The 20,426-nt window shown below is 43.7% G+C and overlaps 1 protein-coding gene across 7 annotated transcripts; it reads right to left on the minus strand.

Annotated features, from left to right (window-relative positions):
• Nucleotides 1-337: 337 nt before the first annotated feature.
• On the minus strand, nucleotides 338-19,768 carry IDNK (IDNK gluconokinase). 7 transcript variants are annotated; one of them, XM_036856883.1, is made up of 6 exons: nucleotides 19,631-19,709; nucleotides 15,861-16,005; nucleotides 15,277-15,307; nucleotides 14,769-14,851; nucleotides 2,696-2,739; nucleotides 338-821 (listed from the first exon to the last, which is right to left on the minus strand). In XM_036856883.1, the coding sequence occupies exons 4-6, from the start codon at nucleotides 14,802-14,804 to the stop codon at nucleotides 476-478; spliced, it is 426 nt and encodes a 141-aa protein (XP_036712778.1). In that variant the 5' UTR covers nucleotides 14,805-14,851; nucleotides 15,277-15,307; nucleotides 15,861-16,005; nucleotides 19,631-19,709; the 3' UTR covers nucleotides 338-475. The 7 variants fall into 7 exon arrangements, with proteins under 7 accessions (XP_036712778.1, XP_036712773.1, XP_036712774.1 ...); XM_036856878.1 differs by having other exon boundaries at nucleotides 14,769-14,855; XM_036856879.1 differs by having other exon boundaries at nucleotides 14,769-14,855; nucleotides 19,627-19,705.
• Nucleotides 19,769-20,426: the final 658 nt, after the last annotated feature.

A 20,426-nucleotide genomic window follows, 5' to 3' on the forward strand; every position in this document is an offset into this window, starting at 1 on the left:
AGAGAGAGAGAAATAAGAGGTGTGTGGTGTAACATGACTTGCTGGTGAATGGTCAATTTTGTACGCTTTTCTGCTCCTGAGACCGATCTCCAGAGGGTGCCAAGGATAGCCAAGTTTCATTTATTTGTCCAAGTACAGGCATGATCAAGAGTGTTCTAAATAAGTCATGGTTTACAGCACAGATTACAGAATTTCCTCTGATTATTTGATTGGGTCACACGAATTTAAACTTCAATTGAAGCTTCACTTTCAAAGTTTCCTCTCCTTTTCTCTGTATATGCCAGAGCATGAAGACAAGAGTATCACAGATTCCTAAAAATCCACCCAAACAAGCATATCTCAATACATTATGGTTTATTCACCTTAAGAAGAATCTAGAATACAGTATCAACAAGGATACTGGAACACGGTTTGGGATGGGAGACAGAGTTATGCCCAGTTGTGTTCTGGACCACTGATATAAATGCTTCTCACTTCATTTTAGAGTTTCCATAATTGTAGCAATTATCTCTGAAAGATTTTTGTCCACACTGATTTGGATGAAATTTTCTGGAGCTGATGGGGGCTCCAGAGTATCAAACTGGGACTGCAGTAACTCAGGGGACATAAAATGCCCTTTTCTTTTGAGTAAGCGTCCAGAGATGACCTCGAACGACCCAGTCAGATGGACCACAAGGAGCTTCACTTCAGCCAGCTTTTCTTCCTTTCCTGACTCATCACACTTCAGAGGTGCACCATCTTTTCCTTGTATTAAGATGTCTCTGTATACTTTCTTCAGAGCTGAACAGGCAAGAATTACATGCTGTCCAGAGGCTACATCTCTGTTAAAAAAAATAAAGTGTGTGGGGGGAAGATGCTAGAGTGAAGACATTTAAAATAATTGGCGTCAAGTCTAGGTTGAGGACTAGAGTCCCACTTCTCTGACAGTGGAAGGTGTTACAAATGGTGGCCAAGTATCAGGCAGCCCTGGCTTTGAGGTAAAGATCTTCCACTAGTGAGGCATCTTGGGTAACATATTTACCTCCCCGAGCATCAGTTCATCATCTGCTAAATGCAGCTACTCAGGGTACCTGCCCATAGAACTGTGATGAGTAAGTTTATCAAGGTGCCCAGCACACAGGAAATGCTTGGTAAGTACTGGCTCTGCCCCTTGGATGTAGGATGTGACTGAGCCACCACTCGTAGACATGGGTGGCTGCCGGCAGGCACCTGTGCCCCACACACAGCACAGCTCAGGCTCTCGTCAGGTATTCAGGGATTTGAATTTCACAACTGGCTTCTCTCCATTCCTACTCTACAGTATGCTGGAAGAGTCTGGGGAAGTTACCAGTGCAGAGCTAGAGAAAGCGGGAGAAAAGGGAGCATCAGCCTCTGTGTGGTCAAGGTGAGTAGGATGTGAGAAGTTTCCAGGGATGTGCTAAGGAAAAAAAAAAAATCTGAGCCAGAAATAGAGGTAGAGTGACAAGGCACCAATAAGGGAAAACCAGTGTGGTTCAAGACCACACATGAGGGTGAGCTCCCTTTCCACTAAACCTACATGTACCAGCCAGAAGAGGAAGTCATCTTGGGGCCAGGAAGGAACTGAATAAAGAGGTGAAGGGTCAAAGCTGGCTTGGGTACTTAGAAATTTCAGTTCAGAACTGAGAATTCTGAAGGGGCCCGCCTTGATTCATGGCCATTGTAGACTGGAGACCCAGTGGATGGAGTGTGTCATCAGCAACAAACCTATGTACCTGAGCCTTCTGGCTCTTCCCAAGGGCCATGAATGAGAGCTTGTTTATTCTGAGCCTGGAGGTCTGATCTCTATTCTCCTGAGGATCTTCACTTCTGCTTCCATCACAGTCAGTATGTTAGATCTCTGACAAGTCTGTTTATTTTAGAGACCCAAGTGGGCAGGAGTTCTCAACTCCACACCTTAAACCCCTAAGCCCATGCAAAGACAGGGCTGCCAGCCATGTCTGTGCAGTCTAAAAAAAGTAAACTGATTTTTAATCATAAGTATAGTCTAATTTCATATGGCCCACATGATTTTAGATTTATAAAACACGACTTCATCTGAGACAGCAAGATTTCGAACCTATTCCCTGCCACTTCTTTATCTTCCATGTCCCAACCAGGATTCCCAGGGGTCTGGCCCACAGATGGGATGGGGAGGACCTCGTTTGCTCAGAGGCATGCTACAGAGCTGAACAATTTGAGACTTCAATCCTGGTGGCCAGTTATCTGTTGACTTATGAATGACCCCAGATCTTCCTGGTTGTCAGAGTTTGAAGTAGGAGGCAATAAAAGTGGTGGCTAAGGTATAGCTATACGTCATTATTATTTTTTTAGCACTTACTATATATATTAGGTACTGTTCTAAGTGCTACCCATGCTTCATCTCACTAATTCCTCACAACAGTCTGTGAGTAGGAACTATATTTATCCGCATTTTCAGATGAAGAAACAGGTTTATGGAAGCCAAGTGGCTGACCAAGTAATCGTGGAGTTGTTTAGAAGGTTGACTTCAGAACCCAACTAAACTACACATCTGTGGCTGATTAAAATCATTGTTGGTTACTTGATAGAGGTGCATTTCATTTCTGGGATGCCATATCAGCAGTCAGTTGTGATTTCAAGAGTGTATTTTTTCCCCTGTACTTTGTGATGGGTTTTCTTTACTCACTGGCTTACCTGGGGACTGAATTTCTCTTACCTTTGTAAAATGCCATGCAAGTTGCAGAGCCATGGAATCCTGTCCTGAAATTAAGGCAGACACAAAGTGGCTTTTCCAGGTTTTGTTTGTTTTTACAGAAAGTTAATCATGTTCATCAATGTAAAGGTCCAGAGAGATCTTAGTGGTTTTGAGAAGTAGGCCATGCACAAGGCTGAGGGGTCAAGTCACTAGGCAGTTCAGCACAGAAACATTTTCCTGGTCCAGGTATCAGAGGTTCTTTTCATAATAATAAAAATTGCCCTAAAATACCAGTATGTAACTTCCGCCATCTTAATCTTCCCATTGTAAGTATATTTTCTCTGGTTCTGATATGTATATAAATCTTTTATTATACTGCATGATTCTTTAGGTGCCTCTGATCTCAAATGCACAGAGGTATTCACAGAAACCCTTATGTCAGCTGCTCCCTGGTCCTATTCTTCAAACCCTCCAAAAGCAAAGCTCTACTCAGATATAAGCAGTGTGAGAATTTTGTATTTCTCCAGAGAAGGCAGAGGAAGTTTACATAGGACACCCTATAGTGTTTCACAAAGGAATCCTCCTAGGGTAAATACTGATTGGCCATAATGCATTTAAAGAAAAACATAATTTTTTATTATGGAGATTTTAAACATATTCAATGATTTTCAGCTCACAGTCTGATTTTATATATGTCCCAGCCATATCCTTACCTGTGCCCTCATCCTTTATCATTTTGATGCATATTCAAGAAACATGATGTGTCTTTAAAAGTCCTTGCTCTTAAACATTTGATTACTACCATTTTATTTAGGATTTTTGCATTTATATAATTGAGACTGACCTGCATTTGTTTTCTTGTATAGTCCATGTTATATTTTGGTATCAAGGTTATACTAGCCTCATAAAATAAGTAGGGCAGCTTTCCCTCTTTTTCTGTTCTTTGAAACAGCTTGTATACAATATATTATTGTTATGAACTGAATGTTATTATTTCCCCAAAATTCATACCCCCCAATGTGATGATATTTGGAGGTAATTAGGTTTAGATGAGGTCATGAGGGTGGGGTCCTCATGATGGGATTAGTGCCCTTTTGAGAGGAGACCAGTGAGCTAGTGTGTACTCCTTCTCTCCTTCCACTGCCCTCCCCCTCAATCACCCAGTGAGGATACAGTAAAAAGGCAGCCATCTATAAGCCAGGGAGAGAAACTCCAGGCTCAGAATAAACAAGAACCTGACCATGCTGGCATCTTGCTCTTGGACTTTCACCCTCCAGAACTGTGAGAAATAAGTGTCTATTGTTTAAGCCACCCCGTCTATGATATTTTGTTACAGCAGCCTGAGCTGACTAAAACTCATCTTAAAAACTCTGTGCCTGGGGCTTTTTTTTTTTTTTGAGGAAAGATCTCTGATTACAGGTTCAATTTCTTGAATGAGCATTGTGTTATAGTCAGATTTTTCTATTCTTGATTCAGTTTTGGTAACTGAAATACTTTAGAATCAGCAAGGTCACATTTTCATTGGGGGGGCGGGGAGTAGACTGTGTCCCTGAGCACTGTCTCTACCATCAGATCACTGTCATCCAAGCCTGTTTTCCCACAGTAATTTATATTTTTCTATGAAAGTGTCCAATTTTATCTAAGTCTTAAAATTCACTGGTATCAGATTTTTCATGGCCTCTTTTCATTCCTAGTCTTAATTGTGCTTTTTTTCCCCCTTGATCAATCTTGCCAGAGATTTGTCTGTTTTTATCTTTTCAAACAATTAGTTTCACTCATCACCTATATGGTTTCTTTGTTTTATATTCCATTAATTTCAGCACTTACTTCTATACTTTTCTACATTCTTCCTTTTTATTATTTTTTTTCTACTTAAACCCTTAGATCATCATTTTCATTCTTGTTATTTTTCCAAAACTGCATTCAGAGGCTGTAAATTTCCTTCTAAGTACTCTTTCAGCTATATCCCATAAGTTTTAGTTGATAGCACTTTTGTCATACATTTCTAAATATCTTATAATTTCCATTATGATTTTTAACTTATGAATTATTTATATGAATGTCTATTTTTATTTTTCAATTTTACTTATTTCTACAGTTTCCAACCATTTTATGATTTGTGAGAATTTTTATTATTGATTTCTAATTCTTGTGCATTATGATAAAAAATGTGATGATATGATATGATTGGTATGATATTGACTCTTTGGAATTTGTGGCAAATTGTGCCATATAGCACTAGTACTATGTGGTCTAGTATATGGTCAATATTTATAAATGTTCCATATGTACTTGACAAGAATGTTTATTTTTTATTCATGCTTTTCAATATATTTGTTGTTTAAATCTTCTATATCTTTACTAATTTTTCTTGTCTGTTTCGTATATCTTTTGTCTGTTTTGATGTTTTCAAGAGAGTTGTTTTAAATTCTCCCATAGATTAAGAATTGAGTTTTCCCTTCTGTCTTTGTGTATGTCTGAAAATGTCTTCTGCTCTTACTCTTACTCATTTTAAATAAGATTTCAGTTGGTAAAGAATTCTTGGTTGACAGTTATTTTCCCTCAGCAGTTTGAATACTTACTCACTGTCTTTAGGGCTCTATTGTTGTTGAGAAGTATCTCTTGTTATATTGGGCAATCATTTAGAACATATATTTTCTCTTTGGTAGCTATAGGTAGAAAATAAACCTCTTTGTCCTTGATGTTTTGCAGTTTTACTATTTATCCTGTTCAGGACTCATTTTATATATTCAGTCTAAGGAAACTGTTAATTATTATCTCTTTGAATATTGCCTTTCCCCCACTTATTCTATTCTCCTTGGATTCCTTTTAGCTGTTTGAGAAACTTATTTTATTATACCAGTCTCTTAATTTTTCTCGAATATTTTTCTAGTTATCTAGCTCTCTTATTCACTCTGGGTAATATCCTCTAGTCTGCCTTCTAATTCACTAGTTCTCTCTTCAGCTGTTTCTAGTTTATTGTTTAATCCATCTATTGATAATGAAACATTATCAATAAATTTTCTGTTTCTTGTCTTTCATTTGATTCTTTTAAAAAAAATTAAAGTATAGTTGATTTGCAATATTGTATTATTTCATTTGATTCTATTTCTTGGAGTATGACTTATTCCATTTGTGCTTTTTTGCTGATTCTCTCTCATAGTGGTTCATTTACTTGTATAGTTTGTACTTTTTGACTGCAGGTGCATCTTCAGATTTTTTTTCCCTTGTAGGAGTGCTGAGTTTTGGAAACATTTCCATAGGTAGTTTCACCAATTCCAGACTAGTATTACATTAATTTTTCAACTTGGTCTATGTCATACGAAGTGAATTGGGTGTAGGAAAGTCTCTGGTTTTCCACCTGTGGTCCAGGGGAGACAGCCAGATTCTTTGCTGCTTCTTGAATCTAGTGAGTGGAGATATTTGTAATCCTCACTCAAATAAAGTCTTCCTTTAAATACTTTATGCAAGTCCTTGCACTTAGTTTCAGGTCCAGTTCCATGCATCATATAGGCCTCATCTCCCATCTCTACAGGGGCATCAGAATCTCAGTCCCCAGCCTCCTGGCTTACATGCATTTCCAAAACTTGGGGGAAGAGGTTATTTAGGTTTAATTAAATCTTGCCACTTTGATTCTGGCACCTGAGAATTTCTCATTTTGCTTCTGACCTTGGTTAAGCCCTTGGCTATGCCCCCCCTGCCCCTCCCACCCAAATCTTTTCCACCAGGAGCCTTTCAAGTTCTCCAGCTCTGGGTGAGCTCCTTTGGTTCCTGAATATCTCCCCTGGGCTCAGGCTTTCCCATTTCTTATTCAGAGTAACTAAATACTCAGTAAGTGAAAGGTTCATTCCACCAAGGCCTTCACTCTGTACTCAGCAAACTAAAGACCCTCCAGTTACTCGGACCCACCCTTGTCAGGAAGCAGAAGAGAATTTTACACACACACACAACACACACATATATTTAATTTTTTCATATTAAATAAAATTTTTAAAAAGCATGTGTGCTAATATTGGGTTGAGGTTCCTGGAAGTTTTACTAGTGATAGAATTTTTTAAGACTTTACCTCTATGGGTACTTCCCTGATGGCACAGTGGTTAAGAACCTGCCTGCCAATGCAGGGGACACAGGTTCGAGCCCTGGTCCGGGAAGATTCCACATGCTGCAGAGCAAATAAGCCCGTGCACCACAACTACTGAGCCTGCTCTCTAGAGCCTGTGAGCCACAACTACTGAGCCCACGTGCCACAACTACTGAAGCCTGCGTGCCTGCAGCCCATGCTAGCAATGAAGAGTAGCCCCCGCTTGCTGCAACTAGAGAAAGTCCGTGCGCAGCAATGAAGACCCAACGCAGCCAAAAATAATAATAATAAATTAAATAAATTAAAAAAAAAAAGACTTCACTTCTATGTACACACTAGTCGGCCAGAGACCACTTAGAAGTACAAATGCAACAGTTACAAAATCCACACAAGACACAGATCAAATGACAACTATCACCTAACTTACACAAATAATAATACAACAGCTATTAATACATAATTCACAGAAATTATTACTCAAATTACAACAGCTACTACAATGTGCACACATTGTAGCTCAAATGTATTTAATGAATGAAACATTTGTTTGTGTTAGCACTTGTCTGACTGTAGTCAGTAGAATCATTGTGGTTATTTCTAAACAAAGTAACAAGATAATGAGGCTTACCAGCTCCAGATTTGCAGACCACAAAGAACTCTGTGCTTTATGAGGAGACCTATGTGCTCTTGGAAAAGAGTGTATATGTTTAAGGTTTATTATTGGCAAGGTTTTCTAAGACATCATACTCAAAAACTAAATGTTCTGGAGAAGTCTATGAGGAGAAAAAAAGTTGTAGGAGTTATACTTATGAAACTTGAAATTGCACTGTAACGCAGTATTTTCTGGGCTTATGGCAGGGGTCCAGGAAGAAGAGTGTCAAGGATTATAGGTAGCGGGGATAATCAGATGGACTTACTGAGCTGTGCAGTATTTTATGATGGAAAATTGCCCATGGGAAAAGCTGCCAGTTCAAGCACAGATTTGGATTTCCCCTTTCCTTCATCCATTTACAAGCGTTTGTTGTGTGCTTAGGGAGATCCAGACACTCTGCTCTGGGTGCTTTCTTTCAGTACTCTAGACATGATCACCCTAAGTTTAACTTCTAAGATTCCATTTGCACTCAACGTTCTAAATTCCTTTCTTTCCTGTACTCTCACTGTGAATAGCTAAGCTTTTCTACTATATTCATGAACTAACAGGGATGAAAAAGAGAACACTGTTAGTTATACAATGACCTTAAAAAAATTTTTTTTAAACCTCTTTGGCTATATTTTCCAAAACAGCTCCTCTAATAGAAGGCTGTAGCAGAGCAGGGTGACTGGGCCTTAAAGACTCACACGTCAGCAGGGTGAGCAGTTTCCTACCTAGGATCCAGTCCTACAAAGATATAGTGCCTTTCAGGCCTGCAGGAAGGGCAGCACAGGCCACTTACTTGGTAAAGTGGTATACTAATCATTAAGGGGACTAACTTCATTGTGTGTTTTACATGTAAATGGGGGCATCCCATTTCAAGCTGCAGAAATGATGTCAACTTTTATAAAGTTAAGGAGTCTGCTTATAGCATATGGGGCCCACAGTGAGGTAACTTCCTAAGCACTTGGAAAAGAAGCAAAGAAGCTTGTTCTTTAAAACTTTAATTTAAAGAATAACACTTAATAGAAAGGGGCAGAGATGTATAAACTCATCTGAAGGAGTAAAAGTGACCCTCAGGCTAGCAGGACATCACTATGATCCAACTACATATTTTTACACACATAAAGGAAGCACATCTGTCCCAGCAAGGCTTGGTGGGTGTGAAGGCCCAGGGCAGGAGCACTACGGAATTAAACAGCAGAGTACTGACCAGAGGACATGTCTGGCCATAGGACTGAGTTCTGGCCATAGGACTTTGAATATCATATTCTCATTAGCAAATGTCTTCCTGTAAGGGGATGGATGGTCTCACACCATTAGAAACTTCAGCCCTAACTCTCCTACTCTTTTGATTGCATGTTCACTGAGAAACCTGATTGTATGTTGGCTTCTGAAATCGGATCCATGTGAGTGTTACGGGCCATGTGGCACTTAAATTTCTCCTTGTAAAATAATCAACTGGCATTCTGGTTTTATGTAGAAATCTTGTGAACCTGACTAGTGGGGTTCTCATATGAGACATGAATGCGTGTTCAATGTGTTGACGGTATCAGGCATTGAGCTGGCAAGACAGAGCCTGACTACCCTTGTCCTATCTGGGTAGGCAGACAGCCTTTTCCACAATACATCCCTTGTCACTGTACAAGTCTCTAGGTGAAACAAAATCCTGAGACTAGTGCCGTGGGCTGCTAACCCCCATTCAGCAAGAATGTTTGGTTTAGAAGAGGTAGTTGGAAGGTTCAGAGGGCCGAATGCTAATTCACATATTCAGTATTCACGTACCTACTTAGAGTTCAAGGAGCAATTATGATGCATTAGGACTGATTTACAGATGCAAACACAACAAAAAAATGAGTTGTTCTTCTGCATGAGTAAAATGTTCCTAGTGGGTTTGGACGAACCAAGGAGAGGGGATAATTTGTTTAATTTCTAGTACTTTAGATATCTCTTCTTTCTTCACATTAGCAGAGGAGCAAACTTGTGTTCTGTTGTTTTACTTAGATAGCACATTTCCTCCAGTCCATCGGCACAAATCTCTCTTTGTACAGAGATCAATCTCTGTATGATTTTATGGCTTAGGAAACAAATATGTTATGGTGTTAAGTTGGGTATTGACTTTATTATTCATTACATTTTCTGCATGCCTGAAACATTTCACAATAAAGACGAAACAAATTAAAAATAACGGAAAACATGTTTGGGTAATAAGCTTCCTATCCTATGTATAGGAAAATGGAACTTTACTTTGAATCCATGCTTTTTTATTGTTTTAATAGTGCCTCAATATGTGCCTTCGTCAAGAATTAAGCTTGTTGCATCACTTAGTCATAATAAAATTCCTCAGAAGCTCAACCATGACAACTAATATTAGTACATGGAAACATTAAACTATTTAAACAAAAATGGATGCTTTCAGACATTTGCCCAATCAGAATGTATGTTGGACCAGTTTATTCACTGCACTGGTAAGGTCTGGGTCCACCAGCCATAAAAACAATGAGAGAAGGTTGGAGATAAAACAGAAGCACTTTCACCTTCATTTTACAGAAGTTTCCAAGTATTGAGTCATAATTACACAATTGGGATCCTTCCTTGGAGGATCACATGGGGCCACAAGCAGAGAGTTTTTCCAAAGCAGCTCCAGAGGCTACCTAGACGCCCATGTGGAAACCAGAATTCTCAGACCTGCTGTGTAAAGCCAGGTGTCACCTGCCTCAAATACCCTTCAAGGCCTAGGCCCCTACAATGGATGTGCTCACCGAGGGCTGTGCCTCTCTCCTGTTCGCACCCTCACCCTTGCTTTCACCCTTTCTTACTCCACTTAATCAACCCTGATTCACTTCTTGTAGATTATTTTTGTGTGTGTGGAGTATCAGGGCCTTTAACACAGTAGAAAAAGTAGAGTCTTAGAGGTTAGAGAGATCCCCCTCACTCTGTGTTTTTGCTCAAGTTACTTAACTTCTCTGTGCCTCCCTTTGTTCATCTGCAAAATGGGGGAATCATACATAATACATTGAGCTGCTTTGGGACTTAAACAGGAACAGGAGTAGACTCCATTTTAAACATTACTTTTTGGCTGATTTAAGAGCTGCAATAAACAGCATTCATTTCCAACTTTGAATTTTGAAAAGACCTTTAATAAATAAATTTAGTATGCAGTGGGCTCTAACTCCACAAACAATGAATACTTAATATGTGCAAAGCACCATATCGAGCGCTGGGGATATAAATATGAACGGTGCAGTCCCTGTCCTTGAGGGGGTCACAGCCTGAGGATGGGTATTTATCAATTAAACTACCCACAGGACAGTAATGAGGGCTCCAAGAAATATAAGAAGGGCTATGATAAGATAAGGGGAGAGAGCAATGTTGATCAGGCCCTAGGAAGACTAAAGAGGATTTTAATGGAAGCAGGGCCTGTCAAGCAGAGGGAAGGGCAAGACTTGGCATATTAAAGATGGTTTACCAAGACTCTTGTCTAAATGGATGAGGCAGGAGCTCAGCACTGGTGAACAGGAGGTGTGGGAATTGATAGGTGAGGAAGGTCAGGAGAAACTGTCAGGACTAGAGAGTCAAGACCTTGAGTGACCTGCTAAGGAGTCTGGACTTTATTGTTAGGGTCTTAGGGAGGACTTGGACACATGAGCTCCAAATTTTGTATTCATGTTTGTGAAGAAAGGGAATGATTGAGATCTCCTTTTCACAGATGCAGAAACTGGGGCAAAACAGAGGATATATTAAAGCAAATTCACTGACCTCTGTGTGTAAATAGTTACTACGGACGATATGGTAACTTAGGCAAGTCAAACACACAAAGTCTTAGGGGAAAGAGAGGAGGAAACAACATAACCCAAATGAACATCCCTGCTTGCTGGATCTGATGTTCTAGGTCCCTTCATTCCTGATAGTCCTTACATGCAGGGATGGGGGGGCAGTGTATCCTGAACCCCCAGCCCAGTGCTTAAGCACTTGGCCTATCTAGAGAAACAGTGTCTTCTGGAAGGGGATGATGGTTAAAGGGCAGGGCAGGAGCTCAGAGGAACAGATGGAAGATGAGTGTGCCCAGCATTGCTGGGGGAGGTGGAGAGAGGGCAAGGAAAGTAGGAGGGGAGGACAACAGGCGAGGGACTGGTTTTATCTGGTGCAAAAGTGAACTTAAGCCCATAGAGGAAAGAATGCATGTAAAACTAATATATACCCCAAAAAAGATAAGGGGGAAAAACTCAAATTCAGTTAGTAGGTATTTTTGGAAGATGAAACCAAGGGTGATGAAAATTCTGTGAAAGGATTTTTCGGCACTAGTCGAATTTTCTATACAGGATAAGTATTATATTTATAATCAGGGGGAATTGTCAAAAAACCCTCTTTTAAATAGACTTTGAGGTTGAAGTCTGCTCAAGTGTCACCATACGCTGCCAGGACAGCATGAACCTGGCACATATGGGAGACTCACTCACTGGCAGCTTGGAAATTCTTTATTATTATCATCATCATCACGCTAATAATGTATTGCAGCCTGGGTGGCGTATCTCTCTATACCAGCGCTGTCCAATAGAGCTTTCTGCCCTGAGGGAAATGTCCTCTATCTGTGCCACCAAATGTCCTCTATCTGTGGCAGCCACCAGCCACATGTGGCTGTTGAACACTTGAAATGTGGCAGTGCAACCCAGGAACTGGAGTTTACATTTAATTTAATTGAAATAGACTTAAGGAGCCCTTGGTATATTCAACTCAGGTTCTTTCTCTTCATATCTTGGCCTTCTGAGCACAATACCCTCCCCAAACCCTCCTGAGACTCTTCCCCAAGGCCAACCGCGATGTCTGCCTCTAACACTCTAACTGATGTTCAGTACAGTATCTTTGGGATGGGGGGCTGGTTGCCAGAGCAACCAGGAGGTCCTTGGTGCCAGCTCAGCTGTGACCCACACCTTCACTCTTAGACTCGCTGGGCTCTCATCAAAAATGTAAGCCATCTGCCATCTTACCTCTTTCTCTCTGCTTCTCTCTAAGGTCAGGCTAACTTGTACAGCTGCCTCTGAATATATTTAGTAACTTGTTGTGTTTCTTCCAGTAACTGATAACCTTTTCTTCTGTACAATAAATTCCTCTTCTGAATTCTCCTCCCCAGCCCCCCATCCATACTGCCCACTTAACAAGCCTCACTTGTGAACAAGAGGAAGGATGCTTAAATGCCATTTTAAAATCTGTCCATTTGGGTTGCTTTACTTTGTTCCTTATTTTAAGTTTCATTTGTACTTGCCAAGGAGAAAAATAAAATAACCCTAGCACAGTCACACTTTACACACTCCACAGAAATGGTTTCTGTTACATGTATGTATATATAGATAAGATATTAGCAACAACAATAAGAAGTGATATTTACTGAATGCTTCAGGTACTTCTCTGTGCACATGTTTCATAGTATCTCATTTAATCCTCCCAAGAACTCAAGGAAATAGGTCCTGTCACCATTCCTACTTCACAGGCGGAAAATGAGGCACAGAGAGACTAAGCCATCTGCCAAAAGTCACACAAGCTCAGTGGTGAGGCCAGGTTGTCTATATTATGTTTATTATCTCTCGTATAGTATCATTATTATGTTTAAATTATTACTCTGTATCCCTTTTTTGCTTCTCTCCTCCTGCCTTCTAAAGTCAGATGCTGTAAACTTGATTTTGATGGTTTAACGTTTGAACTATTACAGACTCGAGGTGCACTCCCTGAGACAAGAGAAACCCTCAGAGTGCTCTAGAATTAGACCTAATATGGGTTAATGACTCCAGTCCTTCACGGCAGGACAAAGAGAAGAAAGTGGGGCCCAACTGGGGTGAGCCAAGGTCATGAAAGTGAAAACACCAGTGTTGCTCTTTGGCCAGTTCCATACCATACCTGCCCTTTGGACACCCTCGGCACATGGGCCCAGCTAGAGCCCCTGCTCTCAGCTGCTCTGTGGACTCAGCCCTACGCCCTGCCCTCAGTCTCTCCTGGGTTACATCTAATCACGCCAATGAATCCAGTTTGTGACTCTGGTTTGAGAGAGACCCTCTAGGAAAGGGCCTCATGACAGTGTATAAAGAAATGAGGTGCGGGGGCTTCCCTGGTGGCGCAGTGGTTGAGACTCCGCCTGCCAATGCAGGGGACACGGGTTCGAGCCCTGGTCTGGGAAGATTCCACATGCCGCGGAGCAACTGGGCCCGTAAGCCACAATTACTGAGCCTGCGTGTCTGGAGCCTGTGCTCCGCAACAAAAGAGGCCGCGATAGTGAGAGGCCCGCGCACCGCGATGAACAGTGGCCCCCTCTTGCCGCAACTAGAGAAAGCCCTAGCACAGAAACGAAGACCCAACACAGCCATAAATAAATAAATAAATAAATAAAATTTAAAAAAAAAAGAAATGAGGTGCTAGTCATTCATTCTTACACTCATTCATTCATTCACTCACAAATTTGCCACAAATATTTTCTGACATGTACTGTGTGTCAGGCTCTGCGGATGTATAATGGTTAATAGAAATGGCCATAGTGCCTGCCCTTTTGGAGGTAAAATCTAGTTGTAGAGATAAATAGTAATCAAATTCTCACACCATCAAATGCCATGTTGCAACTGGGACAAGGACGATAAGGGATACAGTGCCATGAGAGTTTATTATAGGAGGTTTTACCTAGAAGTCAGGGAGAGCTTCCCTGAAGAAGGGGCATAGGAGCTGAGATGTGAAGCATAAGCCGGGTAACTGAGAAGAGGGCAGGGAAGTGCATTATTCCTCACAGTGGGAACAACAGATACAAAGGCCCTGCGGGGAGGAGCATGGTGGTAGAGCAACTGAAAGAGGCAAGGGTGGCTCCAGTGGATACAAGGAGGGGACGCGTGGCACCAAAAGAGACTGGAGTGGGGCATGGTCAGTCTGGCCTGACCACGCACGTGTAGGAGTTTAGGTGTTTGGTCTTGACCTTGAGATCAGTGGGAAACCTCCAGAGGGCCAGATCTGAGTTTGCAAAGACGCCAGGGCCTGGCGAGGTGGTAGACTGATAAGTCCTAGGAAGAAAAGATGAACTTCCCTACATATGAGGCACAGGGGAGCCTCTGCCCTCTCAGGGATTACATTCTGCAGATTAAAATCCCTCAACAAAGTGTTCTGGCAGATCCTGCCGAGCTGGGGCAGAGGGTGGCATCACTGTTGATGCCAGTTTAGAGTTTAGACGGGAGTTCAGGGCCAAAGCTAACATATGTGGTGGACCCGCTGTGCACCTGGCTTTTGGAGCACTGTACGTGAGCGCATGACCCAGGAACTCTACTACAACAAGCACCGCAGGAATCTTAAACTGAGTCACCCTGCATCACAGGACATCTGTGTTGGAAATAAAAACAGACAGCAAAGATTACCTGGTCATTCAGAGGTATCCCTTTTCCCATCTTCATTCGATTTTCCTCTGGGTGATAGTCATCTGCATCGTAGAATTTCCATCCTAGCTTTAAGAACAAAGTGAAAGAGGGTATGTGGCAGGTAGTGCGGCCCATGTGACAGCCACTGTGGGGTTACTGAAACTAACGGGCAAGTACAGAAACAACCCTGCCACCCTCTTCCCCACCAGCAGCCCGAGGAACCCCCCCCCCCCACCGCCCACCCAGGTGCAGGAGTGGGGAGGGCTCTGAAGTCGCGTCACGAATCCCGCTCCCTGGGCTGCTGCAGCTCTTGTTTTCATTCATCACTATTTATGATCACCAAGGAGAAAAACAAAATTGCTCCGGTGGGTTTCACAAGCTGCATGGAGGTGTCTGTGGTGAGTTTACAAACCACTCAGGCCAGAAGAAAAGGCAGGGAGGGGAAAGGGAGAGAAGCAAAGAGACAACATGACGGGACTAGCAACTGGGAGGCATTAGAACAGGTTACCTGGGATGCCAGCAGGGCGCCGACGGTGGATCTGTGGAGAGGACATAGATGTTACATGACTGCCCTTTCCCAGCCTGCGCTGTGCCTCTTCCGCCCGAGGAGCCCTGGGAAGCAGAGGGCTGCCCTACCGGTATTAATCACCGACAACTTACGATACTGAAACTGAGACAGATGCTCCTGACCCTGGAGTCTAGAGCATGGCTTTAGTTCTCTCCAGGAATTTGAATGAAATAATTATCCAGTCATCACTAATTTTTCTCCCAAAAGCAATACATAAGATCTCACTAAACTCCTGAAGTTTTTTCCTTAAGTTTTCGGTCCCTGTTTTGTAGATAATTATTTTTTTGAGAAAAAATATTGAATTATTAAAGTGATAAATTCTACTGAGGATATTGGAGGGAGAGGTCTGACACGGCATTTAACCTCTAAGCACCCACACAAGGTTCAAGGAGCTCATAAAAGCATTAAAATATTGGGGCTTAAAAGGGACACACTTCAAATAAAGGACATGGAGAATCACCAGCACTCATTATTAAGTCTGGGAGTTGAATGCTCTCTGTGCAATGCATCTAAGAATGATCTACCTGTTCAGACCCTAACAGGCTGCACGGTCAGTGAAGAGGGCTTGGGTCCTAGAAACTGAGGTCTGGCTACGGTCTCCATGCTGCCACTAAATGACTGTGTCCTCCTGTGTAAGTCACCTTGTCCTCTAAATCTCAGTTTTCTCACCTGTAAAACAAGGGAACTGAGCTACATTTATCCATTCACCTACTCATTTCACTCAGCCAATATCTACTGAGCACCTACTAGCTCCTAGGACATGATGCTCAGCCCACTGAGACTGGCCATCTTGAGGCTTACAGGCTAGCGCCGTGGGGTAGGGGTGGAGGCCGTCAGGCGATTAATTAGAAACGAAGCCCCTTCATGCTATCAGTTTCTGAAGTGTTACCCAAAATGCCAATCACTGAAGTATGAACTTCAGAATTTTTTACTGTATCCTCCTACCATTTCATCATGCCCTCTTGCCTAAGTTTTACATGCACTTTTACAATTATCTACTTGTTATTTTTGTTTAATTGCTTCACTCTTTAAAATTAAACGAATGTGTTAAACAAGGAAACTCTTTCCTTCCCTTATACAGGAAGCCACCCTCATTTGCCTTAAACAGGAGGCAACCAAAAAGATGTATACAGTGAAAACAAAGCACTGTGATGAAATTCTAGCTGGATACTATTGCTTACCAAGGGTCCTCTCTCTTTTGTTAAGAAGGTATCAGGGAAGTTTTAAAAAGACACACTTGTACCCAACTGAGACCTGCTCCCGAAGGTAACCAAAGGATTGAGAGAACTGGAACCTCTCCCATTATGTTCACTCCTTTGGAGGCTGCATAGGGTGACATGTTGTAGCCTACTGGTGACTAAACCGTCCCAGCCAAACTCCAGGGCTGGTGAAATCAGCTCTGTGTACGACGGAAATCACACTTAAGACCAAGTTAGATGAGCCAGGAATGAACATGTCAGCCACCAGTCATAAGTTAAAAAGAAAAGCTAACTAGATTGGGGTGTAGACGGGCAGGAAGGAGATAGAAAGAAAAGGAAAAACCACTCTAACCAAACTTCCTAACCAGAGGACAGCTGGACTGTTTGAATATGAACCAGGGACCCCCAGCAGAAATACGGCAAAGTGCTCGGCTCACAGGAGACTGGTCAGGGCCGAACATTACAAACCAGTTTGGGGCCCAAATGTCTTCCAGTGGGTTGGTCTAAATCAGGATCAAGGAGACTTAAAAAGACAGTAGGCAGTAGGCTGGGGCACAGAATAATGAGAAAGGTATTCAAAAGGCCTGAGCTTGTTGCGACAGCAGGAAAAAGAAGGAAACACGGAAAGAAGCTGAGGGTGGCTTCACTAAGATTGTTAAAATATAAAGAAAGCTAACACCGCCACCCACTCAAATGGCTCCATTCATTCATTCATCAAGTCAATACATATTTATTAAGCACCTACTATATGCCAGGCATTGTTCTAGACACATATGTCAATAAACAAAAAAGAAAAAGATCCCTTACATTCAGGTAGGGGAGGGAAGGCAATAAACATAATAAACTTATTACTTGACATTACTTTAACAGTGTTTTAAATGGGATCTTTCTGGTTTGAGACTATTGTTCTCTTAAGGTATTACCCCACCGCTCCAAATGTTATGGAGTATATTTAAAAATCCTGCAGGGCCCTAAGAGGGGCTCATAAAAGTCACCAAAGAACTCAATGTTGCTACATCCAATGATCAATGTAATCAATTCTCAGGCATTTTATCACTCAGTCCATCGACAACAGTTGACATTGACCTAACCATTAGAGGGCCCAGGGCTCAGTCCTTGGCCAGCTTATCCACACTCACTCCCTTGGTGTTCTGAACATCTATGTCTTTAAACATATCCACACACCGATGAGTCCTACATTTACACCTAAAGTCCCTCTCTCCTGAACTCGACTTGGATATCTGATTGCCCACTTGACAGATCCACCTGGATGACCAATAGGCATGTCCAACTCACCACATCCCACACTGAGCTCCTGAAATTTTCTTCCAAACCTGCTCTGCCTATTGCTTCCCCATCAGTCAATAGAAACTCTTTTCTTCCAGTTACCCAGGCCCAAAATCTTGAAATCATCCATGACTTTTCTCTCCTTCATATCCCACATCCAGTTCATCAACACATCTTTTTGGCTCTACTTTCAAAATATTCCAGCATATGACCACTTCTCTTCACCTGCATTGTTTTTCTGACTTCATCTCCCAATCACTCAGCCACAATGGCCTCCCTGATAGTCCACAAGAAAGCCAAGCCTCAGGGCCTTTGCACTTGCCATTCCCTCTGCCCATATGCCCTTTCCTGGCTATCCACGGACTTATTTCCTCTCTTCTTGTAGGTCTTTCTCCAGCACCACTTCCTCAGAGGAGCCCTCCCTCACTATCCTGCCTGGCTCTTTGTTCCATTTACCTTCCTTTATTTTCCCCTATAGCACCTACCGCTGCCTGGTGCACTGCACATGTATTTATTCCCTTACTGTCTCCCTCCCTTACTAGGATGTAAACTCTTTGAGGGCAGGGATTTATCTATCCTGCTCACTACATGTCAGTGACATTGAGGAAGGATTGAGCTCGATAAACATTTACTGAATGCATGAATATCATAACCATATGACATATGGTACAGTCTCCCCTCATCTGACCCAAGACTTGGGTCGGGGGGCAGCACATGAACTGCCCAAGCTCACAACCAGACAGCAGTAGAACCAAGACCTAGGGCTCTTGACTTTTACTACATCACACCAGAGCGGCAGTTTTTCATTCTCTGAGTTCTTCAGTCATACACAGTGAGGGACTTTCTGGCTCTGTGTTTTATTTTAAATTTCAGTTCAAGATTCCCTGTCTTTGAGGCTAAAAATGCCACAATAATTTTTGGAAGCTAAACCTACCTACCTGGAGAAAGAAAGAGTCTTTAAAATACACTGGACCGCATGGGCAGTTCCTGATTCAGATCATCCTAGAAGGGTCTGGATAAGCCTTTGCAGGTTGTGATATTTTAGTTGTCTTTTGCTGCCTCTGGTGGAATGCTGCCGTAGCTGCCTTTTCTGATAATAAAGGGCATTGTCAGACTTTGGTCTAAACAGGAAGCCAAAGGCTTCCTCAGCCCCCAAGCTGGCCAGACTGGGCTGGGCAGAGGTTTTGTGGTATTCAGTGCTCCTCCCTGCTCACAAACCTTCAGGGGCCACTCTTCATTTTAACACCGAATCCTTCCAGTTGAAGGGGGAACACAGTAAATAGGAAGGTTAAATTCACTTTCCAAAATCTAATCAGAAAAGTCCAGGGCCCGGCAGGGGGGAGCTGGCGCGCTGTCCAGCTTGACAAAAGTCTGTAGGAGCCTGGGACGAGGCTTGCCCCTGCTCTGTGGGCCTTGCTCCCTTGCACGCTGTGCCCACACGAGGCCCCCAAACACGGGCACCTGTGACGGCCCGGGCCGCTCCAGGTGGCGCGGGGAAGTCCTTACTCTATTCGCGCCCCTGCAGGCGCCTCTTCACAAGGCGCTTTCGCTAAAGCCTCTGCCTAAATTTACAGACGGAGAGCCCGAGTCTGGGATGTGGCCCCGGGCCGGGCGCCCCGGGGGCGAGCAGGTTGGCAAGCGGGGAGAGGGAGCAGGTGCCCTGGGCCTCAGTTCCCTCATCAGCAAAGGGAAAGGACCCTCCCGTCGCCGCGGGCCCGGAACGCCGGCGAGTGTGGCCTCCGCCGCCCCGCGCCGCCCCGCTCCGCCCCTCCACTGCGCCCCCCGCGCCCCGGCCCGCCCGGACCTACTTCCCCGAGCCGCTCACGCCCATCACCAGCAGCGCGCCGGACGCCGCCATCGCCCGGAGTCCCGCTCCTTCCCGTAGCCTTCTGGGGCCGGTCTGCTCCGCCTTCCCAGCCACGGGGGGCGGAGCCACCCGCGACCCAGCCCGGCCCAGGCGGACCCCACCCCAAAGCCCCCACCAAGACCCCACCCCAACAGTGCTCCACCCCTCATCCCGTCCCCAGCCGCCCGCCACCCACGCCGACACCTTCCCCTCCCCCTCGCGCCCCTTCCCCGACCAGACCCGTCCCACGCGAGACTCCGCCCCCATGCGCTCCGCCCCCAGCCGCCCCGCCCCCCGCAGCGCCGGCGAGACCCGCGCACCCGGCGGCCCACCGCTTCCCCTTCCCCCCACTTCCACCCAGGTCTCGCTGCGCCCTCCGCGCCCGTTTCCCTCGTGCGGTAAGTGGAGCCTCCCGCAGGCAGGAGGGAGCCGACCCCGAGTCCCTGCACCTGCGGTCCTCCTCTCGTAGCCCCTCTCCGCTGCAGGGGAGCCTCGCCCTTGCAGGCCCGACCCTCTGGCTCCTCCTTCACCAATGGAAAGAGCATTTATTTGTTTTTTAAATGTTGTAAAAAGAAAAAGCAGAAAATGAATTCACACTTTCCCGCACTGGCAGGCAACAAGCGTCCGTTCCCAAAATGATACCCCGTCTCGCATAGATAAATGGGTATGAATATTTTATGAAGTTGGGGTCATGCTGTACACGGTGTTTTGTAACCTGGCATTTTGTCACAATAATACAATACAAGGCAGATTTCTTT

The sequence above is a fragment of the Balaenoptera musculus genome, chromosome 6 (genome assembly GCF_009873245.2).
Source record: "Balaenoptera musculus isolate JJ_BM4_2016_0621 chromosome 6, mBalMus1.pri.v3, whole genome shotgun sequence".
Lineage (NCBI taxonomy): Eukaryota > Metazoa > Chordata > Mammalia > Artiodactyla > Balaenopteridae > Balaenoptera > Balaenoptera musculus.

Coding starts and splice junctions, on each gene's coding strand:
- IDNK (XM_036856877.1), bottom strand. CDS start 19,680: ATGGCGGCGTCCGGCGCGCTGCTGGTGATGGGCGTGAGCGGCTCGGGG. Junction 15,308..19,630: donor GGCGTGAGCGGCTCGGGGAA/GTAGGTCCGGGC, acceptor TCCTCTCCACAG/ATCCACCGTCGGCGCCCTGC. Junction 14,856..15,276: donor GCGCCCTGCTGGCATCCCAG/GTAACCTGTTCT, acceptor TTGTTCTTAAAG/CTAGGATGGAAATTCTACGA.